Source organism: Salmo trutta, chromosome 16 (genome assembly GCF_901001165.1).
Source record: "Salmo trutta chromosome 16, fSalTru1.1, whole genome shotgun sequence".
Taxonomy (NCBI): Eukaryota; Metazoa; Chordata; class Actinopteri; order Salmoniformes; family Salmonidae; genus Salmo; species Salmo trutta.
Window position 1 is genome coordinate 9,177,824 of NC_042972.1, and position 27,359 is coordinate 9,205,182.

The window sequence follows — 27,359 nt, forward strand, 5'->3', positions numbered from 1 at the left end:
TTTACATTAAAAAGAAGATAAAATATTTGACAATGTATTACATTTTAATAGACAGTACTATAATTCAAATATTTTACAATGTATTACATTTGCTTTTAATCTAGATACAGCACTCAAATTATTTTAGCTTCACACTCAATATATACAGTATTGATTTAACATCAGTGCATGGTTCATTTTGCCTGTAGTAAAAACAAACAGCAATCACAATATTAATTTGTAATTATTTCTTTGTAAATCAAGATGGACCCTGTAAGATTAATATCACTCTTACAGTACATAACATTAGTCAAACACCTCTAAAGAGAATATACAGTGCTGGAACAGTGACAGCAAGCGCACCGTAAGCCAGAACAGTGTTGTACATGGTAGTCTGGCTTATTGAGGCCTCAAGTCTTTTCTCTGTCTGGTCAAGACCTTGCATGACACTCTTAGTGTCGCAAACAAACATCTGGGAATCTTGCTGACTTATAACTACTGACGGCTTTTCTTCCCTGTGATAAGTCTCAATCAAGTTTTGAACAGCCAGAAGTTCTGATTCCACCTTCCCAACACTCTGTTCAAGCTGACCTAACTGTGGCTGGATGCCTTCTATAAGACTCTGTGCTTTCTGACTATAGAACAATATCTCTTTCAGAACTGCCTCGGAGGCACTCGGAGAAGGCTGGGGTGGAACCACGATGGGTTCCGGAACCCGAACAGCCACCGGCTTCTTCACATCCTTCTCAGCTACCAGCTGAGCTGCTCTATGCTGCAGTGTAACCCTCAGGGTTTCTATAAGGCCTCTCAGCTCCTGTTGTTGAGACTTATGCATACCGGCCTGGACTTTTATAGCCTCCTGTAGACTAACAGGTCCTTTCTGAGCCTCCAGTAGTAAGGTCTTCAGCTCCTGTAGGCGTACTCTGTTGATATAGGTTGACCCCATGACCCCTATCAAAGCTCCGAGCACTGAGCCTATCACAGACCAGTTCTTTGTGCGCTCCGCCCGAGTCCGCTCTTTTTCGTGGCTCTCACGCACACCAGCTGAGAATAAGGCAAACTTCTCTCGTTCTGCACCCTCTGCATTCTCGTAGGCTGTCCGCAGGCGACGCTCCTCCTACAAAATGGTGAGAATGCCTTATTTTTTTTATAAAAATGTATACAACAACTAAAGTCGGCAATGTGGGTCTCCTCAACTCAAGCACAACAAACTGCTTTTCAGCTGACACTGTGTGTGTGCGTCTGTGTGTATTTTTATGGGATTGGGCAATGTGACAGCAAAAAGATACATTCATATTCAACAATGGATTGTACATCTGATTATGTCTCTTGACAGTATTACCTGCAGCAGCTTGTGCTCCAACGTGGCCAGCTCCAGGTAGTGGGCCTCCTCTCGTGAGACCCGATCCAGTCGGTCTCTCACCTCCTTCAGCCTGACCTGTAGGGCCTCCAGGCTGCAATGGGCCTCGCGCACCATGCCTCTGGCCACCATGAAGGCCCTCTCTGCCTAAATATACAGATGATTAGAAATTTAGGGAAAGTATATGATCTGACTGGAAAAACCTCTGAGGCCTTAGTTATAGGCTATGGGTCTTGAGCTGTTCAGATTACAAGTTTAGGAAGCTGTGTGAGGAATAGAAACGTGAGTTTCCCTGACCACTTGACCTGAGCGGGAAGAACTCTGGGCACTAGTTATAGGTCTCCAGACAACATCTATACACAGGACCCAGAGTTTTTCCCCTTGTAAGGTCATGTGGTCAGGAAAAACTAAGCCTCAAGTGATGAAATAGCGAGATAGAGAAACATACCACAACCTTCAGTTTCCTGACTTGGACTTACCTCTGTGACTTGAGACTGAGCATCTCTGACTTCATTCAGGCCGACAAACTCCTCGTACCTCTCCCACCAGTAGTTAACTGTGTTTGACGCAGTGCTCACAGACTTCTGTCCCCACTGCTTCCCCAAGTCAGTCAGATTCTGTATTGTAGCCACAGCACGCTCTTGAATAGGAACAACAGGTTTGTCTGCTCCGTCATCTTTTGGAGATGGTGGCGGTTGCTGTTGTGTGCTGTAGGCCCTGCTGAAAGACACTGTCCCTCTAACCGTGCCAGTGATGTGGAAACGGTAGAGACATGATGTTCCATGGCACCATGGTATGAGCTGTTTACCTCTGTACCTCATTGAGAAACCAGTGGGTTATATTCACTATGATGCTAAAGCACAAGACATTGGAGCTGCCACCTGTGTAAAATAAAAAATAATAAAAAATAATAATAAACAAGACAGTACAGTACAGTCAAAGCCTGTTGATGTTAGAGGTATCAATGAATGTTTATCAATGTTTTATAATGTTTCGACGTAGCTATCAAAAATGATTGAATAACTCTAGTTAGTAACGTTACAGTCTTAGTTACTGTACTTGTATCCCACTGGCATTTCCTGTATCACCCCTGCTTCAAATATGCTGGGCTATCTGGAGGATAATATCTACATTTCTGCAACACTGCAGAAGCTCCTCGGTTGACCTCTACAATGCTGGTGTTAATGGTTTCATTGAAAATCTATGGCCATTTTGGAAGTCATCCATGATGCAGTGGCTTAGACGCCCAATAGATAGCGGCCTAGCTAGCGTAGCTACCTAGCTAGCTAGCAGCTGACAGTTTTCAAACTTGCTTTAGGCAACCCAGGGCTAAATACACATCATGTATCCTGGCTATTGATCTCTGATTTGTTTGTTTTTTTGTACCTAATCAGAATAATTCACGTACCGGTTGTCTTCAAGTACTGAGCAAATTATCAGCTGGCTACAAAACGTACATAGTAATTTTATCATAAAATGTTTATGATCAGGCACATCACAAATATTCTGCATCCGGTTTAGAGTGGAAGTAAGGTCCTAACAGCGCCGATTAGAAACAAAGATTGTCTAATATATTGTCAAGATAGTCAAGTGACCGCTCTAACAATGAAAATACGCGTTTTCAAATATGTAAGCAAAGATTATGGATATACTGACAAGATACACGTCTCTGCCCTAACAGTGGTAGTCGTTGTCCACAAAACGTCTGTCTAGCTCCCGCCTATCCTTTCTTTGGATTGGTGGATACATCTCATGTTTGTCATAGTTTTTTGAATATTTGATGAGGGTTGTTGACGTCAATAGCCTGTATTCGATGAAGAGAGACGCTATATTTTTATTTAACTAGGCAAGTCAGTTAAGAACAAATTCTAATTTACAATGACAGCCTACACCAGCCAAACCCTGACGATGCTGGGATAATTATGCGCTGCCCCCTATGGGACTCCCAATCACAGCCGGTTGTGATACAGCTTGGAATCGAACCAGGGTCTGTAGTGACACCTCCAGCACCGAGATGCAGTGCCTTAGACTGCTGCGCCACTCGCGAGCCCTATTTTATGAATATGCATAGCAATCTCAAGACAACTCCAATATAAAGTGTTTTTTCTCAAAGTTTCCGGAATGTTACGTGTCCTACTTATATCAGTACAGTCATAACAAGTTCAGCATTATGAAACTTCTATTCGATCAAATAAACCTCACAGAGCAAATAAGCCATTACATTTTTTTGGTTGACCAAATTTGTCACTCTCTCATTGACCTCCGTTTGAAAACCCCATGCTTGGTGAGCGAAACAAACGAAAATAGCCACCTGCTGGTGGGAGACAGATTTTCCACCGAGTTGGTCCTCTTCCTCTCTGATATAAAGCATGCAGGAAGAGACCAGATCAGGTGGGACCATTCTAGTCAATGAGAGAGTAAACAAGCATGCGATCAACAGGTCAAAGAGACAGATATAGCTAGGACTCATCCTTGTATCTGTGCCATTATAGTGTCTATGACAGCATGGGCAGCGTCATTGAGGCTATCTCAATTTTAAAGCAGTCCATTTTTATTTTTATTCATTGGCAGATTGCTCCCAGCTCAGGAATCCCCACCCAGTTAACTCCTTTAAAATGGTGGAAGCCCTCATTAGCAATGTCCCCGCTATAACAGGTTACATCCACGATGACTGGGTCAGTGGTCTAACACACTGCATCTCAGTGCAAGAGATGTCACTGCAGTCCCTGGTTTGAATCCAGGCTGTATCACATCTGGCTGTGATTGGGAGTTCCATAGGGGAGCATACAATTGGCTGGGGTAGGCTGTCATTGTAAATAAGAATTTGTTCTTAACTGACTAGTTAAATAAAAAATGGTACTCTATTTCTCTCTATAGTAACAGTCATAGCTCTGATATAAAGAGCGTGTTTGTAAATTCAATCTGGAGTGCCAGAGTGTGCTCTGGGGTTCATAAATTCAGAGCGCTTCGCTCTCGGAGCGTTCAGAGTGCACACTGGATGCTCTGGCCAAGGAGTAGGGTTGATGCAAGTGTTCTGACCTCAGTCAAGCACCAAAGCTAACTGGCTAACTTGTTAGCTACTTCCAGACTCAAATGAGAGAACCTCACTGACCATTTTACTCGCCCTAGTAGACCTGGTTAGGCTGTTTTCATGTTATCCAGAGCGTTGATGACTGTAACTGTGCTGCTGGCAACAATTGAATTACATTTTTTGATGACGTTTACTGACACCGGCCATATTCAATGGTTGTTGAGCGTTTGTAAATTCATCAGTTATTCTGCGCTCTGGCACACTCAGACGAGAGTGCTCTGAAATCGGAGTAGATAGCCAAGAGTGAGAAAAGCTGCCATCAAGGCAAAGGGTGGCTACTTTGAAAAATCTCAAATATAAAATATATTTTGATTTGTTTAACACTTTTTTGGTTACTACATGATTCAATATGTGTTATTTCATAGTTTTGATGTCTTCACTATTATTCTAAAATGTAGAAAATAGTAAAAACAAAGAAAAACCCTGGAATGAGTAGGTATGTCTAAACCTTTGACTGGTACTGAATATTGTTTTTTTTCGTTGTTTGTGTGGATTTTTGTTCAGTATATTTTCCCGATAGTGGAATGACTTTTCTTTAGTGAAGTTTTTCACCCCCGTCCAGTTGATGGCGACAATACACCTTTTTTTGTGTGTATTTCGCTAATAAACCAGAAGAAGAAGAAGCTTATTTTCGTGGACAGACTTTTGGCGGAGTAGAATTTCTCGCTTAGCCTCTTCCTCTCTGTTAGAAAGCAACTGCGAACACGCTTGCTCAATTGTTTTATTTAGATTTTATTGAAACACTCGCAAATATGTCCGGAAGAGAAGGTGAGATTCACATTTACATATTTGACATACACCTCGATATTTATTTTAAGGTGTAAAGTAATAATGTCCAGTCTAGCTCGCTAGCAACGTAATGTATGTATCTAGCTAGCTGGAATAGCTGGCGCCTGGCAAATCTTGCTACTAATTTAGGCTAGAAAGATGAATATTTTTACTGTGATGGCATTTCCTATGTACCATATAGGCCCATACATTGCTGATTGCTCAAACCATCTTACTAACTGCTCCTAGGTAATACATATATCAACGTTATTGTAGATGGTTAGCTGTGTAATGTGTGAAACTGTCCCTCATGTCATGATCAGTTTAGCTAACTAGCTTCCTACCTTCTGAACGCTTCTGTGTGACGCGCTTATGCGCTATTCATTCATTCACGATACATTGATTCATATCGATTGATTGATTTGGGATATGTTCTTGTCTCATAGGTGGTAAAAAGAAGCCCTTAAAAGCTGCCAAGAAAGCGACTAAGGAGATGGATGATGTGAGTTTGTCATTGTTTGCCACGATGTTATATGTAGCCTGTATCATTTAATATAAACTTCTAATGAGGGAACACTCAAGTGTTTTTCTAAATGCTGGAATTAAAATGTAGCCTAGTGTATTTCCAATGTAATCCTGATTTACATTTGCTTTATGTCATCCAGGATGAAATGGCCTTCAAACAGAAGCAGAAAGAAGACCAGAAAGCCTTGGATGCATTGAAGACGAAAGCAGCAGGAAAGGGACCATTAAGTAACAATTTATTTTGTTTTTGTTGACGATCAGAATCTAATCAGGATTCCTATGTTTTTTCTGATTTACTGAACAGCCCAAAGTAATCAAAAGGTGGACTTTCAATTCGCCCCAAATTTACCCAACAACCCATACACTGACTCCACATATGCAGAGTTATTTTCCCTTGCCAATGTTTGTAACTGTTTTATACTGCAGCGGATAACGCCCATTAGCCCAAAGAAAAAGCATTGCAAGTCAACGCTGAGCTGAGGAGAATAGGTCTAGTGATTCTGATGTCGCTAGGTGGCAGTGTTGGCTTTCTGGGTTTTCTTGCCTTGTCATTCAATGTACTATGCTTGCCACCGCTGTTTTAGTAGTCCCTCTGTCTACTTGCATTTTCTAGAGAAAGTTAACCATGCAAAATATGTTTTTCTCATTCTCTTGATTTTCCTTTTCTTTCAGCTGGTGGAGGAATCAAGAAGTCTGGAAAGAAGTGATTATACATTTTGAAGACCATGTACTCATTTGTTGTTAAATCGCAGCCCCCTGTCAAATCCAACCCCTGCTAACCCCCCCCCCCCCTTTATTTTTTTCATTTGGGTCCATTGTAGAAAGCGGAAAAACATGTAATGACCTTTTTGAATAATTTCCCATGTGTTCTTGTCAAGAAAGTTCTGAAATAAACTATTGTAACTACTGCAGTACTTTCACTCAATCTATATTGAGATTCTGTCAAACACATCAGTATTAGCTACACTAGACATGCATACACTACTAATATGACTAGTATTGTGGTAAGACTTCATCACAGTTCAATGTAACTTTTCCCAAGCTTGATCATCTATCTTCAGCACCAGTTTCTCTAAATTCAGCTTCTCTGGTTGGATGAAGGCTTCCTCTCAAGCTCCATCACCTCCTTCACTCCCTCTGTCCATGTACAGGGTTCTATTTCCCAGTCCGCAAACCTGAAGATGAGTGAATCTTACTTTTTTTGGTGCATTTTTCTGCAGTTTTTTTGTGTGTGGAGTGATATTTATAAAGATGTTGCTGTTTTGTTCTGTGTTTAATACCCTGTTTTGACAATTTTCTTTAAGAGGAAAGTTTGGGAGATTCAGAATAAAGATCAATGATGCTGCTTACTCTGTTCTGTTGGTGTTGATCTTTTCAGCTCTACCTCCACAGGGTAATGGTCGCTCACCTTCAGGGCCTAATAAAGCACAGTAGTCACATGTTGAGACATGAGCCAGACGGCTCAACTTTGACATGTACTGTATTTCTAGGACAGGTTGTCACAATGTAGGCTACTAACACGTTCATTTCATCTAGTGCATTTGGAAAGTATTCAAAGCCCTTGATTTCCCCCCCCCACATTTTGTTACGTTAACCTTATACTAAAATTGATCAAATGTTTTTCCTCTAACCCATAATAATGAAGCAAAAACTGATTTTTACTTTTTTTGCAAGTGTTACAAATAAACACCTTATATTAGTATTCAGACCCCTTTATGAGACTTGAAATTGATCTCAGGTGCATCCTGTTTCCATTGATCCTTGATGTTTCTACAACTTGATTGTCCACCTGTGGTAAATTCAATTGATTGGACATGATTTGGAAAGGCACACACCTGTCTATATAAGGTCCCACGGTTGACAGTGCACGTCAGAGTAAAAACCAAGCCATGAGGTCGAAGGAATTGTCCGTAGAGCGCAGAGACAGGATTGTGTCGAGGCACAGTTCTGGGGAAGGGTACCAAAAAAATGTCTGCAGCATTGAAGGCCCCCAAGAACACAGTGGCCTCCATTCTTAAATGGAAGAAGTTTTGAACCACCAAGACTTCCTAGAGCTGGCTGCACGGCCAAACTGAGCAATCGGTGGAGAAGGGCCTTGGTCAGGGAGGTGACCAAGAACCCGATGGTCACTCTCTGATAGAGCACTAGAGTTCCTCTGTGGAGATGGTTGTACTCTTGGAAGGTTCTCCCATCTCTGCAGCACTCCACCAATCAGACCTTTATGGTGGAGTGGTCAGACGAAAGCCACTCCTCAGTAAAAAGCACATTGACAGCCCGCCTGGAGTTTGCCAAAAGGCACCTAAAGAACTCTCAGACCATGAGAAAAAAGATTCTCTGGTCTGATGAAACCAAGATTTTATTAAATCTAGACTAACAGGGGGTTTCCTTTACATAGACACAGAGACAACCATTGCAATTGGATAATAGAACTCACTGGGATGAGCTTGCTTTATGCAGGTTTGTATCGTGTAGGCCTACGCAACTGTAAGTAAAAAGTAACACAGTCAAACTACTGTATGTAATCAGTATTGTGTTGTTTGATTCATTTCAGTTCATCATTTTGGATTGAAAAGGTCAAGGTAGTCTAGCCAGCCAGCCCAAGTTTGAATATAGCCTAAAGTAAATGTAATCACATTTTCTCCTAACACAAGTAAATGGGCTACATAACATTACCACTTAATTTACCCTGGCCAGAAGAATAGCCGCAGGAAGTAGTTTGGGAGTGGTGTTGCTACGATTTTGGATGGGGGGAGGGGGATGCTGTGTTGGAGATGTCTATGTTGGGTCCTCTAATACAGGACTGGTGGGGGGAGGGGGATGCTGTGTTGGAGATGTCTATGATGGGTCCTCTAATACAGGACTGGTAAAGGCCCAGTAGACTACTTTGGTGAAAATATTTAAACAATATTTATTTGAGTGTTTACCAGCATTTGTAACTAGTCTGATAATTATCTGTACAAAACTGTTAATCTGATAATACTTGTGGAATATAAAATGCTTGCTTGATATGTTTTCCAGTTTCTTGAAATACTTTGCAAATGCAAATGATTTCAAAACTGAAATGGTCTATTCATTCTTTTTTAGTAGACACTCTTACCCAGAGCAATTTACAGTAGTGAGGGCATTCAGGTCCCCTGTATGAATAATAGAATTTCAAGTGCCCTGCTCTACCAATTGAGCCACATCACATCATCACAAACCACTTGATGTCTTAGTGTACTCATTACTGTATTGTGCATTGTTTATCGTCATGGTGATAGAAAGTCTACAGGTACGAACCTAGATGACCAGCCTATGTACAATACAGTAATATACATTTACAAGTGGTTTGAAATGATGGGAAATTAATACTGCACAAAAAGTGGTTGTTTTTACATTTTATTTTATCAAGAAAAATATTTTATTTGATGTGGATGTTTTGTATCTTGGCCCATAACTTTGCACCTTTTTATGTAAATGTTTGAGGACAGGGTTTTGTTCTTTCTGGATTTCTGGAAGTTACAGGGCAACAACTCTTATATTTCCAACTATTGAATCCTGCAAGATTCTGTTCTTAATTATACAACTACCTTTTTTGCCAAAGCAGTTATGTTGAAAAAATGTTTCAGCCCCATTACAGACGTCTATATCGGTTTTTATTAATATTTGGTTTTAGTTCAGATTTTTCAAGGGTGCTCAGTACCCCTACTTCCCACAGCTAGGGTAAGAGGGTACAGTGGTACCCCTACTTCCCACAGCTAGGGTAAGAGGGTACAGTGGTACCCCTACTTCCCACAGCTAGGGTAAGAGGGTACAGTGGTACCCCTACTTCCCACAGCTAGGGTAAGAGGGTACAGTGGTACTTTACTTCCCACAGCTAGGGTAAGAGGGTACAGTGGTACTTTACTTCCCACAGCTAGGGTAAGAGGGCACAGTGGTACCCCTACTTCCCACAGCTAGGGTAAGAGGGTACAGTGGTACTTTACTTCCCACAGCTAGGGTAAGAGGGTACAGTGGTACCCCTACTTCCCACAGCTAGGGTAAGAGGGTACAGTGGTACCCCTACTTCCCACAGCTAGGGTAAGAGGGTACAGTGGTACCCCTACTTCCCACAGCTAGGGTAAGAGGGCACAGTGGTACTTTACTTCCCACAGCTAGGGTAAGAGGGTACAGTGGTACCCCTACTTCCCACAGCTAGGGTAAGAGGGTACAGTGGTACCCCTACTTCCCACAGCTAGGGTAAGAGGGCACAGTGGCATTGGCTGTAGGCTGTAGGCTGTGGTTGTTATCAGTAGCCAAGTTGAGCAGACTGAAAAATCATCGCATTTTCTTCCCCTACAGTTTAGGTGTAGGCTGCTGCAACATTTCTGTGAAGAGTTCCCTACTTGTGTCTGTCGGGAGTGATATGTTATCACGTTTGTTAAATACATGCCGGAGGAAAGTGGAGAGCGTCACACGCTTTGCTAGATTACATGCTTTGTGCCGGGCCTTCACAATTTGTGATTTCTGTGAATCTGATTTGCCAAGACACATAACAGAAAGCACAGAACCTGCACCTCTTCGAAATAAAGGACAGATAGGCCTACATTGTGCGACTAGAGTAGTACTCCAGTCCAAGTAACACGACTCGAGTCCACATCTTTGTTATTTGCTCAATGAAATTGCATTTGGATGGATTTTAATTATAGCGCTCAGGTTTCTGCTTACCAGTGTTGAGACATTTTAAAGCAGAGAATGTAAGGCTCCCTGGCTAACAGACGAGAGCTGATTTGCAGAGTGTAGTGTTGCTTCTTATTGGCCCTGTAATGACACACCTGTAATGAGTGATACTTATCATGTAGGGCCAGGAGTTTCCCAGTTGTATATTTTATAGCGTCACATGAGCGAAATCACTTGACTTACTTATTTAATTCCTCCAGGAACTTTTTCACTGAAGTGCCTCTCTTGTCCACCACCTCCAGAATCACTATGATGTCATAGCGAGACACAATCTGATAGGACGAATGGAAGGAAAAGGAGAAAACGTTCATTAGTTTATCTGTTTATATGTAGGATAACATCCTTGTTTTGAGGATAGTTTGACAAATGTTTATCTGAGGGAATTATAAGATCACGAATACAAGCATATACTCTTGAAGTGGGACGTTTACATACACCTTAGCCAAATACATTTAAACTCTGTTTTTCACAATTCCTGACATTTAATCCGAGTAGAAATTCCCTGTCTTAGGTCAATTAGGATCACCACTTTATTTTAAGAATGTGAAATGTCAGAATAATAGTTGTGAGTGATTTATTTCAGCTTTTATTTCTTTCATCACATTCCCAGCGGGTCAGAAGTTTACATACACACAATTAGTATTTGGTACCATTGCCTTTACTTGGGTGAAACGTTTTGGGAAGCCTTCCACAAGATTCCCACAATAAGTTGGGTGAATTTTGGCCCATTCCTCCTGACAGAGCTCGTGTAACTGAGTCAGGTTTGTAGGCCTCCTTGCTCGCACACGCCTTTTCAGTTTACCCACAAATTTTCAATAGGATTGAAGTCAAGGCTTTGTGATGGCCACTACAATACCTTGACTTTGTTGTCCTTATCCCATTTTTTCCAAAACTTTGGAAGCATGCTTGGGGTCATTGTCCATTTGGAAGACCCATTTGCGACCAAGCTTTAACTTCCTGACTGATGTCTTGAGATGTTGCTTCAATATATCCACATAATTTTCCTGGCTCATTACGCCATCTATTTTGTGAAGTGCACCAGTCCCTCCTGGAGCAAAGCACCCCCACAACATGATGCTGCCACCCCCGTGCTTCATGGTTGGGATGATGTTCTTCGGCTTGCAAGCCTCCCCTTTTTCCTCCAAACATAACGATGGTCATTATGGCCAAACAGTTCCATTGTTGTTTCATCAGACCAGAGGACATTTCTCCAAGAAGTACGATCTTTGTCCCCATGTGCAGTTGCAAACCATAGTCTGGCTTTATTATGGCGGTTTTGGAGCAGTGGCTTCTTCCTTGCTGAGTGGCCTTTCAGGTTATGTCGATATAGGACTTGTTTTACTGTGGATATAGATACTTTTGTACCTGTTTCCTCCAGCATCTTCACATAATCCTTTGCTGTTGTTCTGGGATTGATTTGCACTTATCGCACCAAAGTACGTTCATCTCTAGGAGACAGAACGCGTCTCCTTCCTGAGCGGTATGACGGCTGCGTGGTCCCATGGTGTTTATACTTGCGTACTATTGTTTGTATAGATGAACGTGGTACGTTCAGGTGTTTGGAAATTGCTCCCAAGGATGAACCAGACTTGTGGAGGTCTCCAAATTTTTTTCTGAGGTCTTAGATGATTTTTTTGGTGTTTCCAAGCTGTTTAAAGGCACAGTCAACTTAATGTATGCAAACTTCTAAACCATTGGAATTGTGATACAGTGAATTATAAGTGAAATAATCTGTCTGTAAACAATTGTTGGAAAAATTACTTGTGTCATGCACAGAGTAGATGTCCTAACCGACTTGCCAAAACTATAGTTTGTTAACAAGACATTTGTGGAGTGGTTAAAAATTAGTTTTAATGACTCCAAACTAAGTGTATGTAAACTTCTGACTTCAACTGTACCTTCACAAGGGTATCAAGGGTGTTTGGGTTTGATAGCTTACGCTTCCCAAATTTCTGGATGTTGAAAGATGCAACCTTCATGACTGCTGCTGGAAAAAGAGATAAATAAAATCACATCCATGTAAAACTATAATGAACTGCTAGTTGATCAAACAAGCAACGATTCCAGAGAAAGGATGTAATTACCTAAACCAAAACAAGTTTAATAGTCCATGTGTTTATTGCCCTCTGTGTGGGTTTTTATGATAGTGCACAACCAATGTGTATCGTCTGCTTCCAACTCACACTCTCATACACATATAGATCCCCTGAACGCAGCTCACTCACCTGAATTCTGATCAGCTGTTCACACACTTGTATGTCATTTACACACACTATTTAGTTCATTCTTTGCACCCCATCATTGTGTATGTGTTTAGTTCATTCTTTGCACCCCATCATTGTGATGTATTGTTTGTTTTGATACACATTCTATTCGAAGCTCTGTTTATTTCCATATTATTCCTCCCGTGTATCATAGTGTTGGCCATCCTCACTAACGATGCTTTTTGCCTGTTCCCTGCCTGTACTTTTGCCTATCAGATTTCCTGTTGTCAACCTCTTTCCTGATCTCCCGGACTACGTTATTAGCCTTTTCCCTGCCAGTACTGTTACCTTTTTGGAGTCCCTGTGTATGACCTTCTGCCTGCCCCTGGACCTGGGACCCAGCTACCTGCTTCCTCCTGTAGTCCTTTACTAATAAACACCTGCTGCGCTCTGCGCTTGAAACCATCTCTCTGTCTCCCATCATATTCATTACACAATACCTCATAAATGGCTCAACACAAGGAAAACATGCGTCAGGACATGCATTAGGATGTACTCAGTCCATCTGGCTAGATTCTTGTTAAAATTCCTGATGCAAATGTAGTGTTTCTATTGGCATGGTCACATGATGAAACTATTTTAGTGAAAGGGTTGGAAAGCATGTCTCTGACTACACTTATTTAGAACCCTTAAAAAAGGGTTCTTCGGCTTGACCCTGTAGAACCATTTATAGTTCCAGAACCTTTTCACCAAACAAAGAACCCTTTTAGAGACCTTTATTATGTACAGAAGGTCCCTGTAAATAGAACTCTTTCTAAGAGTGCAGTCATGCACCTTGTTCAGTGGCCCTGTGAGATCTATAACAACCCTCCATTATCTTCAATGGCAGAAGATCTCCTCATGGTGTGAAAAAACAGGACTATTTCAGCGCTACACGTGAATCTGCTGGAGAACATAATAGTAGTTTACAAACTATGTAATATGACGGTCATTACATTGTAAATTGAATAAAGACCTTAGTCTCCTTCAAAAAAAGATATATTTATATCAATGGATTAAGCTAAAATATCCCTTCATTGTGTTAGGTTAAAGGTCCTCTGTTTGATATCCAGAGTACTTGTCATATCAACGGTCTCTCACGGTTGGGTGGAGGTGAAACCAGCTGAGGATTTCAAATTCAAATGCTTCAAGATGAGTTGATCTGCTGACAACAGAATGGAGGGCTATTTCCCTATGGAACACGTTGCAACATCGCAGATCCACAGTCTGTGTTTGCAACTCTAATACAGTAATACAACTGTGAGCCAGCAGTTGTACCATTATTTAAATGTATCCTTTATGTAACCAGGAAGTGCTGTTAGATGAGAATGTATTTCTGAGGGAGACCTGGCCAAAGCAGCATTTCCGTACAGTACTTTCAACAAAGTTGTCAGAGGTGTAGGCTTAGTCACTCCAGATGTGTAATTCCTCACCAGATGTGAAATTCCTAGTTGTGAGGAATTCCACCAAGCAGGACAGAAAAAAAAATGCATGAAGTCACTTTAGTCCTACAGTGACTCAGCCTACGGACTAGGAGTAGGTTACTGTAGCAACAGCGTGTAACTGATTCTAACTTCTCTTTGTTGTGCAATAAACAGGGTTTCTTCTCACAGAACAGTAGTTCTGGATGACTGGCTGGAACAGAATTATGAATTCAATGTCATGTAGGTAGCATGCAAAAACAATCCAGCATATTTCAGGCAAATTAAACCACTAGAGTTGTAAAAGGATGTAACATGATCTCTGTTGACAAGCTCCAACATGCTCAGACATTACCTGTGGTATATTGTGTGGGGAGGGGCTTACAATAATGTTCTATCTGGTTTCTTTCACTGACAAACTTGCAAAAACAAATGAGATATTTTACCATCATACCTCCAAACCCTAATTGCACCATAATAACAGAAGGCTTAGAACAGTGTGCATTTGTATTGTAGCCCTGGACAAGATCACCTGATTCAAATTGTCAACTAATCATCAAGCCCTCGATGAATTAAATCAGCGATGTTTGTCCTGGGCTACAACAAAAAGGTGTGCTGTTGGGGGAACTGGAAGACTGGAGTTGGTAAAAACCTGCTTAGAGAGGATTATCTCTGTAGAATTGGCTACATTTCCAACATTTCACAATTCCTCTAGTCTTTTTTAGCAAATCATAACAATAATCAAGAAAATCATTGAAAACATTACAAGTATTTCAAATAGTTTGCGCAAATGAAGGAATACCTAATATATGTAAATCCAGTTTGACTTCACTTACCTGAAGGGATGATTTACGATGTCGTGGTGTAGTACAAAATGAGGTATCTTCTTTATCAATAAACAACTGTAACTTTCCGGGGCTTGGCCTTCTAATTGAGATCATCTATTAGAATGATCTATGAATCCTTGCCCTCCTGCTCCTGACTCCTGCACCTACCTCTTCTTAGGAGGCACCTAACAATGGCTATATAGAGGGAGTAGAAAATAACATGGCTATATAGAGGGAGTAGAAAATAACATGGCTATATAGAGGGAGTAGAAAATAACATGGCTATATAGAGGGAGTAGAAAATAACATGGCTATCCAATGTGGTCTTGTAAATAATAAAGTATTGTAACTACTGCAGGATTTTCACTCCATCATCTTTATTTGAGATTCTGTCAAGATACACATCAGTTTTAGATCAGTAACTACACTAGACATACAAATATGATATACAGTATTAATATGACAAGTATTGAGGTAAGATTTAATCACAACGTAACTTTTCCTAAGCTTGACCATCCGCATCTTCAGCAACAGTAACTCTAAATTCAGATTCCACGGTTGGAGAAGGCTTCTTCTCCAGATCCATCACCTCTTCACTCACTTCCTCTGTCCTCCTGTCCATGTACAGGGTTCTATTTCCCAGTCGCAGAGCCTGAAAATCAGATTTGTTTTGTTATATCTACAATTATTTTTCTGTGTCGGGTCATATGTGCGTCTGTGTATGGATTGATATGTGAATGTATGTGTGGAATGATTTGTCTGTAAAGATGACGCTGTTTCGTTTTTTTGTCTTTACCCCGTTTTGACAATTTTCTTTAAGAGGAAAGTTTGGGAGATTCAGAATAAAGATCAATGATGCTGCTTACTCTGTTCTGTTGGTGTTGATCTTTTCAGCTCTACCTCCACAGGGTAATGGTCGCTCACCTTCAGGGCCTAATAAAGCACAGTAGTCACATGTTGAGACATGAGCCAGATGGCTCAACTTTGACATGTACTGTATTTCTAGGACAGATTGTCACAACGTAGGCTACTAACATGTTCATTTCATCTACTTATATTATTGTAATCAAACCATCTACCAGGAAGGAATTTCTCTGTAACCTGCATACTTACATCTTCTTCAGAAAGCCCATATGCAATCTGGAAGTTGAATGGTTTGGCAGAGTTTGGCACGATGGCGTCAAGCATGTCCTCCCCATAGATCACAATCCTAGATGTTGATCAGAAAAGGAAGTCAGCAGTCATTCCATATTACACACAAATAAATTAGTTTTATAATAGCTCTTATGACATTTTAACCTGTTAGGGCTAGGGGGCAGTATTTACACGGCCGGATAAAAAACGTACCCGATTTAATCTGGTTACTACTCCTACTCAGTAACTAGAATATGCATATAATTATTGGCTTTGGATAGAAAACACCCTAAAGTTTATAAAACTGTTTGAATGGTGTCTGTGTATAACAGAACTCATATGGCAGGCAAAAACCTGAGAAGATTCTGAACAGGAAGTGGCCTGTCTAAAAGATCTTGTTTTTCTTGTCTCTGTTTATTGAAGACTGAGGATCTTTGCTGTAACGTGACACTTCCTACGGCTCCCATAGGCTCTCAGAGCCCGGGAAAAAGCTGAATGATGTCATTCCAGCCCCAGGCTGAAACACATCTGCGCTTTTGGCAAGTGGCCGATAAGAGGATAATGGGCTTAGGCGCGTGCACGGGTCGATCCTGTGCTTTATTTTCTGTCGTCTATTTACCTAAACGCAGATTCCCGGTCGGAATATTATCGCTTTTTTTACGAGAAAAATGGCATAAAAATGGATTTTAAACAGCGGTTGACATGCTTCGAAGTACGGTAATGGAATATTTCGATTTTTTTTGTCACGAAATGCGCCGTGCTCGTAACCCTTATTTACCATTCGGATAGTGTCTTGAACGCACGAACAAAACGCCGCTGTTTGAACATAACTATGGATTATTTGGGACCAAACCAACATTTGTTATTGAAGTAGAAGTCCTGGGAGTGCATTCTGACGAAGAACACCAAAGGTAATCTGTCACGGTTGTCGTCTTCGTCTTCCGACGATAGTGCGAAATCGTCATCAGAAAAGGTAGACCAATATGCAGCAGGTACGTGAATGCTCATCTTGACTTTTATTTACTATAAGAATGAACATACAAAATAACAAAATACGAAGACGAACAAATAACAGTCTGGCAAAGCATAGGGCTTTACACAGAACAATCACCCACAAATCACAAACACAAACACACCCTTATATATGAGACTCTCAATCAAAGGCAGATAGACAACACCTGCCTTCAACTGAGAGTCCCAATCCCAATTAACCAACATAGAAACACACTCACCAGACTAGACATAGAAATACATAAACAGACTATAAGCCAAAACCCCGGAAATACTAAATCAAACACCCTTAATCAAACACACCACCCTGAACCACATAAAACAAATACCCTCTGTCACGCCCTGACCAAACTACAAAACAATTAACCTTATATACTGGCCAGGACGTGACAGTACCCCCCCCTTAAAGGTGCTACCCCAGAAGCACCTTAACAAAAAAATAAATACCCCCAAACAATACCCAAAAGAAAAATTCCCCCTTTCTAAAGGGAGGGAAGGGAGGGTGGCTGCCGTCAACGACGGCACTGTGCTACACCCCCCCTCCCCAACCCACCTATTTTTGGAGGTGGCTCCGGCTCAGGCCGTTCCAGGCTGTCTGGGCAGTCTGGCAGCTCGGGACAGTCTGGGCAGTCTGGCAGCTCGGGACAGTCTGGGCAGTCTGGGCAGTCTGGCAGCTCGGGACAGTCTGGGCAGTCTGGCAGCTCGGGACAGTCTGGGCAGTCTGGCAACTCGGGACAGTCTGGGCAGTCTGGCAACTCGGGACAGTCTGGGCAGTCTGGCAACTCGGGACAGTCTGGGCAGTCTGGCAACTCGGGACAGTCTGGGCAGTCTGGCAACTCGGGACAGTCTGGGCAGTCTGGCCACTCCGGCAGTTCAGGGCAGTCTGGCCACTCCGGCAGTTCAGGGCAGTCTGGCCACTCCGGCAGTTCAGGGCAGTCTGGCCACTCCGGCAGTTCAGGGCAGTCTGGCCACTCCGGCAGTTCAGGGCAGTCTGGCCACTCCGGCAGTTCAGGGCAGTCTGGCCACTCCGGCAGTTCAGCGCAGTCTGGCCACTCCGGCAGTTCAGCGCAGTCTGGCCACTCCGGCAGTTCAGCGCAGTCTGGCCACTCCGGCAGTTCAGCGCAGTCTGGCCACTCCGGCAGTTCAGCGCAGTCTGACCACTCCGACGACTGTTGACTGGCGGGCAGCTCCGACGACTGTTGACTGGCGGGCAGCTCCGACGACTGTTGACTGGCGGGCAGCTCCGACGACTGTTGACTGACGGGCAGCTCCGACGACTGTTGACTGGCGGGCAGCTCCGACGACTGTTGACTGGCGGGCAGCTCCGACGACTGTTGACTGGCGGGCAGCTCCGACGACTGTTGACTGACGGGCAGCTCCGACGACTGTTGACTGGCGGGCAGCTCCGACGACTGTTGACTGGCGGGCAGCTCCGACGACTGTTGACCGGCGAGGCTGGGTTTACGCACTTGCCGTTTAGTGCGGGGAGCGGGAACAGGACGAGTCGGACTGGGTGGACGCACTTCCGGGTCCGCACGAGAGACAGGAGCTGGAAACCCAGGGCTATGGAGGCGCACAGCCGGTCTAGATCTTACCTCCTGCACAACCCGCCTTGGCTCGATGGAACTAGTAGCCCTGCACGAGCGGAGTGCTCGTACAGGGCAGACTGGGCTGTGCAGGGGCTTGATGGTAGCCGTGCGTAGAGCGGGAGTTGGGTAGCCTGGTCCTCGGAGGCGTACCGGCGACCAGATGCGCTGCGCAGGCATCCTCCTACCAGGCTGGATGCCCGCTCTAGCACGGCACCTGCGAGGGGCTGGAATAACTCGCACCGGACTGTGCGTGCGTATGGGTGAGATAGTGCGCTTCTCAGCAAAACATGGCGCTCCCCACCTCATACGCTCCTCCATATAACCACGGGTAGCTGGCTTCCGGCTCTTCCTTCGCCTAGCCAAACTACCCGTGTGCCCCCCCAAAAAAATTTCTTGGGGGTGCCTCTCGTGCTTCTCCCTCAGCGCGTCTCTGGCCTCGTACCATCGCCTCTCCGCCTTGGCCGCCTCAATTTCCCACTGCGGGCGCTGATAATCCCCAGCCTGATGCCAAGGTCCGGCCCCGTCCAGAATTTCTTCCCAAGTCCACTTCTCCCGCCAGTCCAACTCGAACGCCGTCTGCTCCTTCCTCTGCTGCTTGGTCCTTTGGTGGTGGGTGATTCTGTCACGGTTGTCGTCTTCGTCTTCCGACGATAGTGCGAAATCGTCATCAGAAAAGGTAGACCAATATGCAGCAGGTACGTGAATGCTCATCTTGACTTTTATTTACTATAAGAATGAACATACAAAATAACAAAATACGAAGACGAACAAATAACAGTCTGGCAAAGCATAGGGCTTTACACAGAACAATCACCCACAAATCACAAACACACCCTTATATATGAGACTCTCAATCAAAGGCAGATAGACAACACCTGCCTTCAACTGAGAGTCCCAATCCCAATTAACCAACATAGAAACACACTCACCAGACTAGACATAGAAATACATAAACAGACTATAAACCAAAACCCCGGAAATACTAAATCAAACACCCTTAATCAAACACACCACCCTGAACCACATAAAACAAATACCCTCTGTCACGCCCTGACCAAACTACAAAACAATTAACCTTATATACTGGCCAGGACGTGACATAATCAAACTTTTCTAATAGTAAATCGGAGTTTGGTGAAGGCTAAACTTGCTGGGTGTCTAAATAGCTAGCCCTGTGATGCCGGGCTATCTACTTAGAATATTGCAAAATGTGCTTTCACCAAAAAGCTATTTTAAAATCGGACATATCGAGTGCATAGAGGAGTTCTGTATCTATAACTCTTAAAATAATTGTTATGCTTTTTGTGAACGTTTATCGTGAGTAATTTAGTAAATTCGCCGGAAGTTTGCGGGGGGTATGCTAGTTCTGAACGTCACATGCTAATGTAAAAAGCTGGTTTTTGATATAAATATGAACTTGATTGAACAAAACATGCATGCATTGTATAACATAATGTCCTAGGTGTGTCATCTGATGAAGATCATCAAAGGTTAGTGCTGCATTTAGCTGTGGTTTGGGTTTATGTGACATTATATGCTAGCTTGAAAAATGGGTGTCTGATTATTTCTGGCTGGGTACTCTGCTGACATAATCTAATGTTTTGCTTTCGTTGTAAAGCCTTTTTGAAATCGGACAGTGTGGTTAGATTAACGAGAGTCTTGTCTTTAAAATGCTGTAAAATAGTCATATGTTTGAGAAATTGAAGTAATAGCATTTCTAAGGTATTGGAATAACGCGCCACAGGATTCCACTGGCTGTTACGTAGGTGGGATGATTTGGTGCCACCTACCCTAGAGAGGTTAACCACCTTTAAACAATACCAAAGAAATGTCAAATTAACTCCATAGGTTATTATCTGTTTCATACATGAGGCGTTCATTAATTAATTTCACAAATCAAAGTGTGCCACCTGTCATAAGTGTTATCGTTGCCTGTGTTTGCTGTGGTGTCCACGTCATCTTTAATCAGCCAGTGGAAATTTTTGTCACTGCGGATACGGATGGCTTTCATGCCCTTTTTAGAAAGGTAGGAACCGTCTGCATTGAAGTCACCTAGGATCATGACGTTCTGGTACAGAGAGAAACATTCAACAACAACAGTTATTGTCATCCAAAATAAGGACACTGTTTTTAGGAGAGCATACATAGTTATCTTAAAATCATCATGTGGCTGGTTTTGTATTTTACTTGTCAAAGTCTCATATATACAGTTTAGTGACAAGTGCACTTTCTAAACCCAAGGGAGGTGTTAAGCTCTGTCAATGGCTTAGCTCAGAGCTTACATCAGTCTTCCATTTCTTTGTCACTTCCAGGAAGACATCATAAAGCTCATCCAGCTCCTTCCCTGAATCCTCAGGCTTGGTGTGCACTGGGATCAGTACCAAGTCCTCAAGCACTGAGAAACACGGGAAGAGATGAGATATATATATTACAGCTGTTTATGAATGGGCTTTTATTCTCTGCTGCAATATCCAGCTGTCTGTCTGTTTGCCATTCACGCTCATATTATTTGCTAAATCAAATGCCATATGGATGGATCATGCTTAATTCTAGCATTCCTGTGCCCCTTACCAGAGTTGAGACATTTGAAGCGAAGAATGTAAGGCTCCCTGGCGAAGGCGTCCACATCTCCAGCCTGGTTGTCCTCATATTGCCAGGTGTCAACCAAGTCCACCAAATCATCCCTTTCAGAACAAACAATACACCGCGTTTAATAGCATTAGTCATGCATTACATTTTTTTTTTTTTATCAGATCACAATGTGAAAAAATGAATGGCATCAGATAGAGGTTTATGAAGGTAAAGTTGACCATGTGTTTGAATTGTACCTGTACAGAAACATGAACTGCTCCTTGTATCTGTCTCTTCCCAGACGAGAGCTGATTTGCAGAGTGTAGTGTTGCTTTTTATTAGCCCTGGAATGACACACCTGTAATGAGTGATACTTATCATGTAGGGCCAGGAGTTTCCCAGTTGTATATTTTATAGCGTCACATGAGGGAAATCACTTGACTTACTTATTTAATTCCTCCAGGAACTTTTTCACTGAAGTGCCTCTCTTGTCCACCACCTCCAGAATCACTATGATGTCATAGCGAGACACAATCTGATAGGACGAATGGAAGGAAAAGGAGAAAACGTTCAGTAGTTTATCTGTTTATATGTAGGATAACATCCTAGTTTTGAGGATAGTTTGACAAATGTTCATCTGAGGGAATTATAAGATCACGAATACAATCATATACTGTTGAAGTGGGAAGTTTACATACACCTTAGCCAAATACATTTAAACTCTGTTTTTCACAATTCCTGATATTTAATCCGAGTCGAAATTCCCTGTCTTAGGTCAGTTAGGATCACCACTTTATTTTAAGAATGTGAAATGTCAGAATAATAGTTGTGAGTGATTTATTTCAGCTTTTATTTCTTTCATCACATTCCCAGCGGGTCAGAAGTTTACATACACACAATTAGTATTTGGTACCATTGCCTTTACTTGGGTCAAACGTTTTGGGAAGCCTTCCACAAGATTCCCACAATAAGTTGGGTGAATTTTGGCCCATTCCTCCTGACAGAGCTGGTGTAACTGAGTCAGGTTTGTAGGCCTCCTTGCTCGCACACGCCTTTTCAGTTTACCCACAAATTTTCTATAGGATTGAAGTGAAGGCTTTGTGATGGCCACTACAATACCTTGACTTTGTTGTCCTTATCCCATTTTTTCCAAAACTTTGGAAGCATGCTTGGGGTCATTGTCCATTTGGAAGACCCATTTGCGACCAAGCTTTAACTTCCTGACTGATGTCTTGAGATGTTGCTTCAATATATCCACATAATTTTCCTGCCTCATTACGCCATCTATTTTGTGAAGTGCACCAGTCCCTCCTGGAGCAAAGCACCCCCACAACATGATGCTGCCACCCCCGTGCTTCATGGTTGGGATGGTGTTCTTCGGCTTGCAAGCCTCCCCTTTTTCCTCCAAACATAACGATGGTCATTATGGCCAAACAGTTCCATTTTTGTTTCATCAGACCAGAGGACATTTCTCCAAGAAGTACGATCTTTGACCTCATGTGCAGTTGCAAACCATAGTCTGGCTTTTTTATGGCGGTTTTGGAGCAGTGGCTTCTTCCTTGCTGAGTGGCCTTTCAGGTTATGTCGATATAGGACTTGTTTTACTGTGGATATAGATACTTTTGTACCTGTTTCCTCCAGCATCTTCACAAGATCCTTTGCTGTTGTTCTGGGATTGATTTGCACTTTTCGCACCAAAGTACGTTCATCTCTAGGAGCGGTATGATGGCTGCGTGGTCCCATGGTGTTTATACTTGCGTACTATTGTTTGTATAGATGAACGTGGTACCTTCAGGTGTTTGGAAATTGCTCCCAAGGATGAACCAGACTTGTGGAGGTCTCCAAAATTTTTCTAAGGTCTTAGCTGATTTCTTTTGATGTTTCCATGATGTCAAGCAAAGAGGCACTGAGTTTGAAGGTAGGACTTGAAATACATCCACAGGTACACCTCCAATTGACTCAAATTAGGTCAATTAGCCTATCAGAAGCTTCTAAAGCCACGACATCCTTTTCTGAAAATGTCCAAGCTGTTTAAAGGCACAGTCAACTTAATGTATGCGAACTTCTAACCCACTGGAATTGTGATACAGTGAATTATAAGTGAAATAATCTGTCTGTAAACAATTGTTGGAAAAATTACTTGTGTCATGCACAGAGTAGATGTCCTAACCGACTTGCAAAAAATATAGTTTGTTAACAAGACATTTGTGGAGTGGTTGAAAAACGCATTTTAATGACTCCAAACTAAGTGTATGTAAACTTCTGACTTCAACTGTAACTGTACCTTCACAAGGGTATCAAGGGTGTTTGGGTTTGATAGCTTACGCTTCCCAAATTTCTGGATGTTGAAAGATGCAACCTTCATGACTGCTGCTGGAAAAAGAGATAAATAAAATCACATCCATGTAAAACTATAATGAACTGCTAGTTGATCAAACAAGCAACGATTCCAGAGAAAGGATGTAATTACCTAAACCAAAACAAGTTTAATAGTCCATGTGTTTATTGCCCTCTGTGTGGGTTTTTATGATAGTGCACAACCAATGTGTATCGTCTGCTTCCAACTCACACTCTCATACACATATAGATCCCCTGAACGCAGCTCACTCACCTGAATTCTGATCAGCTGTTCACACACTTGTATGTCATTTACACACACTATTTAGTTCATTCTTTGCACCCCATCATTGTGATGTATTGTTTGTTTTGATACACATTCTATTCGAAGCTCTGTTTATTTCCATAATCTTCCTCCCGTGTATCATAGTGTTGGCCATCCTCACTAACGATGCTTTTTGCCTGTTCCCTGCCTGTACTTTTGCCTATCAGATTTCCTGTTGTCAACCTCTTTCCTGATCTCCCGGACTACGTTATTAGCCTTTTCCCTGCCTGTACTGTTACCTTTTTGGAGTCCCTGTGTATGACCTTCTGCCTGCCCCTGGACCTGGAACCCAGCTACCTGCTTCCTCCTGTGGTCCTTTACTAATAAACACCTGCTGCGCTCTGCGCTTGAAACCAGCTCTCTGTCTCCCATCATATTCATTACACAATGTCTCATAAATGGCTCAACACAAGAAAAACATGCGTCTGGATATGCATTAGGATGTACTCAGTCCATCTGGCTAGATTCTTGTTAAAATTCCTGATGCAAATGTAGTGTTTCTATTGGCATGGTCACATGATGAAACTATTTTAGTGAAAGGGTTGGAAAGCATGTCTCTGACTACACTTATTTAGAACCCTTAAAAAAGGGTTCTTCGGGTTGACCCTGTAGAACCATTTATGGTTCCAGAACCTTTTCACCAAACAAAGAACCCTTTTAGAGACCTTTATTATGTACAGAAGGTCCTTGTAAATAGAACTCTTTCTAAGAGTGCAGTCATGCACCTTGTTCTGTGGCCCTGTGAGATCTATAACAACCCTCCATTATCTTCAATGGCAGAAGATCTCCTCATGGTGTGAAAAAACAGGACTATTTCAGCGCTACACGTGAATCTGCTAGAGAACATAATAGTAGTTTACAAACTATGTAATATGACGGTCATAACATTGTAAATTGAATAGAGACCTTAGTCTCCTTCAAAAAAAGATATATTTATATCAATGGATTAAGCTAAAATATCCCTTCATTGTGTTAGGTTAAAGGTCCTCTGTTTGATATCCAGAGTACTTGTCATATCAACGGTCTCTCACGGTTGGGTGGAGGTGAAACCAGTTGATCAAGGTAGGATGGAGCTGGATTAACTGGAGCTGAGGAGTTCAAATTCAAATGCTTCAAGATGAGTTGATCTGCTGACAACAGAATGGAGGGCTATTTCCCTATGGAACACGTTGCAACATCGCAGATCCACAGTCTGTGGTTGCAACTCTAATACAGTAATACAACTGTGAGCCAGCAGTTGTACCATTATTTAAATGTATCCTTTATGTAACCAGGAAGTGCTGTTAGATGAGAATGTATTTCTGAGGGAGACCTGGCCAAAGCAGCATTTCCGTACAGTACTTTCAACAAAGTTTTCAGAGGTGTAGGCTTAGTCACTCCAGATGTGTAATTCCTCACCAGATGTGAAATTCCTAGTTGTGAGGAATTCCACCAAGCAGGACAGAAAAAAAAATGCATGAAGTCACTTTAGTCCTACAGTGACTCAGCCTACGGACTAGGAGTAGGTTACTGTAGCAACAGCGTGTAACTGATTCTAACTTCTCTTTGTTGTGCAATAAACAGGGTTTCTTCTCACAGAACAGTAGTTCTGGATGACTGGCTGGAACAGAATTATGAATTCAATGTCATGTAGGTAGCATGCAAAAACAATCCAGCATATTTCAGGCAAATTAAACCACTAGAGTTGTAAAAGGATGTAACATGATCTCTGTTGACAAGCTCCAACATGCTCAGACATTACCTGTGGTATATTGTGTGGGAAGGGGCTTACAATAATGTTCTATCTGGTTTCTTTCACTGACAAACTTGCAAAAACAAATGAGATATTTTACCATCAGTTCAAATACCTCCAAACCCTAATTGCACCATAATAACAGAAGGCTTAGAACAGTGTTCATTTGTATTGTAGCCCTGGACAAGATCACCTGATTCAAATTGTCAACTAATCATCAAGCCCTCGATGAATTAAATCAGCGATGTTTGTCCTGGGCTACAACAAAAAGGTGTGCTGTTGGGGAAACTGGAAGACTGGAGTTGGTTAAAACCTGCGTAGAGAGGATTATCTCTGTGGAATTGGCTACATTTCCCACATTTCACAATTCCTCTAGTCTTTTTTAGCAAATCATAACAATAATCAAGAAAATCATTGAAAACATTACAAGTATTTCAAATAGTTTGTGCAAATGAAGGAATACCTAATATATGTAAATTCCAGTTTGACTTCACTTACCTGAAGGGATGATTTACGATGTCGTGGTGCAGTACAAAATGAGGTATCTTGTTAATCAATGAACAACTATACCTTTCTGTGGCTTGACCTTCTTATAGAGATCACCTGATTGGCTGAAACTGGTTGGGTGGGAGGCCCTATAGACTGGCCCCAGCTGAACCTGCCAGTTCAGGATAACCATAACATCAACACACCAGTCCGCTTTGCACACCACAACATTCCTGCCCACACACTTATCTCTGAGATCCTCCACAACAACATCTGGAAGTGGCTTAGCTTTCTCTTGGAGGATATAGAAGTATTTTAAACCGGGTAGTTCGAGCCCTGGATGTTGATAGGCTGAGACAATATACAAATCAAAATCAAATCAAATCAAATTTATTTATATAGCCCTTCGTATATCAGCTGAAATCTCAAAGTGCTGTACAGAAACCCAGCCTAAAACTCCAAACAGCAAGCAATGCATGTGAAAGAAGCACGGTGGCTAGGAAAAACTCCCTAGAAAAAACTCCCTAGAAAGGCCAAAAACCTAGGAAGAAACCTAGAGAGGAACCAGGCTATGAGGGGTGGCCAGTCCTCTTCTGGCTGTGCCGGGTGGATATTATAACAGAACATGGTCAAGATGTTAAAATGTTCATAAATGACCAGCATGGTCAAATAATAATAATCATAGTAGTTGTCGAGGGTGCAACAAGCACGTCCGGTGAACAGGTCAGGGTTCCGTAGCCGCAGGCAGAACAGTTGAAACTGGAGCAGCAGCATGGCCAGGTGGACTGGGGACAGCAAGGAGTCATCATGCCAGGTAGTCCCGAGGCATGGTCCTAGGGCTCAGGTCCTCCGAGAGAAAGAAAGAAAGAGAGAAAGAGAGAATTAGAGAGAGCATATTTAAATTCACACATGACACCGGATAAGACAAGAGAATACTCCAGATGTAACAGACTGACCCTAGCCCCCCGACACATAAACTACTGCAGCATAAATACTGGAGGCTGAGACAGGAGGGATCAGAAGACACTGTGGCCCCATCCGATGATACCCCCGGACAGGGCCAAACAGGTATTACAGAAAGATACCACAGGTATTACAGAAAGATACTTGTTTACTGTTCTATTTATATTAGTAACCTGTTTATAATAGCAATAAGGCAACTCAGGGGTTTGTGGTATAGCATATCAAATTAAAATCTAATTGTATTTGTCACATGCTTAGTAGACAACAGGTGTAGACTAACAGTGAAATGCTTACTGACG

General features: G+C 42.3%; 3 protein-coding genes and 1 long non-coding RNA gene across 10 annotated transcripts; 1 reads left to right on the plus strand and 3 right to left on the minus strand.

The window, feature by feature from the left end:
* Positions 1-25: 25 nt before the first annotated feature.
* ccdc51 (coiled-coil domain containing 51) lies at positions 26-2,898 on the minus strand. Of its 2 annotated transcripts, none has more exons than XM_029692915.1 (4): positions 2,726-2,898; positions 1,819-2,220; positions 1,322-1,486; positions 26-1,096 (listed from the first exon to the last, which is right to left on the minus strand). In XM_029692915.1, the coding sequence occupies exons 2-4, from the start codon at positions 2,158-2,160 to the stop codon at positions 290-292; spliced, it is 1,314 nt and encodes a 437-aa protein (XP_029548775.1). In that variant the 5' UTR covers positions 2,161-2,220; positions 2,726-2,898; the 3' UTR covers positions 26-289. The 2 variants fall into 2 exon arrangements, with proteins under 2 accessions (XP_029548775.1, XP_029548774.1); XM_029692914.1 differs by having other exon boundaries at positions 2,748-2,894.
* Positions 2,899-5,047: 2,149 nt separating this feature from the next.
* LOC115150041 (translation machinery-associated protein 7) lies at positions 5,048-7,072 on the plus strand. Its single transcript, XM_029692916.1, has 4 exons — positions 5,048-5,198; positions 5,645-5,700; positions 5,864-5,951; positions 6,396-7,072. Exons 1-4 carry the CDS (start codon positions 5,183-5,185, stop codon positions 6,428-6,430), a joined length of 195 nt encoding a protein of 64 aa, XP_029548776.1. The 5' UTR covers positions 5,048-5,182; the 3' UTR covers positions 6,431-7,072.
* A 3,531-nt stretch (positions 7,073-10,603) lies between these two features.
* On the minus strand, positions 10,604-14,958 carry LOC115150042 (uncharacterized). Of its 3 annotated transcripts, none has more exons than XR_003867039.1 (3): positions 14,922-14,958; positions 12,320-12,408; positions 10,604-10,693 (listed from the first exon to the last, which is right to left on the minus strand). It is a non-coding gene; the product is annotated as an uncharacterized LOC115150042 (long non-coding RNA). The 3 variants fall into 3 exon arrangements; XR_003867038.1 differs by having other exon boundaries at positions 12,320-12,405; positions 14,922-14,950; XR_003867040.1 differs by lacking the exon at positions 14,922-14,958 and adding an exon at positions 13,766-13,800.
* A 311-nt stretch (positions 14,959-15,269) lies between these two features.
* On the minus strand, positions 15,270-26,254 carry LOC115150045 (deoxyribonuclease gamma). 4 transcript variants are annotated; one of them, XM_029692932.1, is made up of 10 exons: positions 26,110-26,254; positions 23,502-23,587; positions 21,664-21,752; positions 21,475-21,561; positions 21,218-21,330; positions 20,929-21,041; positions 20,557-20,714; positions 16,026-16,122; positions 15,779-15,845; positions 15,270-15,564 (listed from the first exon to the last, which is right to left on the minus strand). In XM_029692932.1, exons 2-10 carry the CDS (start codon positions 23,580-23,582, stop codon positions 15,545-15,547), a joined length of 825 nt encoding a protein of 274 aa, XP_029548792.1. In that variant the 5' UTR covers positions 23,583-23,587; positions 26,110-26,254; the 3' UTR covers positions 15,270-15,544. The 4 variants fall into 4 exon arrangements, with proteins under 4 accessions (XP_029548792.1, XP_029548793.1, XP_029548790.1 ...); XM_029692933.1 differs by having other exon boundaries at positions 23,502-23,590; positions 26,110-26,186; XM_029692930.1 differs by lacking the exon at positions 26,110-26,254 and adding an exon at positions 24,911-25,010 and having other exon boundaries at positions 23,502-23,590.
* Between the last annotated feature and the right edge of the window lie 1,105 nt (positions 26,255-27,359).

Coding starts and splice junctions, on each gene's coding strand:
- LOC115150041 (XM_029692916.1), top strand. Junction 5,701..5,863: donor CGACTAAGGAGATGGATGAT/GTGAGTTTGTCA, acceptor TATGTCATCCAG/GATGAAATGGCCTTCAAACA. Junction 5,952..6,395: donor AGCAGGAAAGGGACCATTAA/GTAACAATTTAT, acceptor CTTTTCTTTCAG/CTGGTGGAGGAATCAAGAAG.
- LOC115150045 (XM_029692932.1), bottom strand. CDS start 23,582: ATGAAGGTTGCATCTTTCAACATCCAGAAATTTGGGAAGCGTAAGCTA. Junction 20,715..20,928: donor CAAAGAAATGGAAGACTGAT/GTAAGCTCTGAG, acceptor TCTCTGTACCAG/AACGTCATGATCCTAGGTGA. Junction 15,565..15,778: donor ATCAACACCAACAGAACAGA/GTAAGCAGCATC, acceptor TCTGATTTTCAG/GCTCTGCGACTGGGAAATAG.
- ccdc51 (XM_029692915.1), bottom strand. CDS start 2,160: ATGAGGTACAGAGGTAAACAGCTCATACCATGGTGCCATGGAACATCA. Junction 1,487..1,818: donor CTCAGTCTCAAGTCACAGAG/GTAAGTCCAAGT, acceptor CTGTATATTTAG/GCAGAGAGGGCCTTCATGGT. Junction 1,097..1,321: donor TGGAGCACAAGCTGCTGCAG/GTAATACTGTCA, acceptor ACCATTTTGTAG/GAGGAGCGTCGCCTGCGGAC.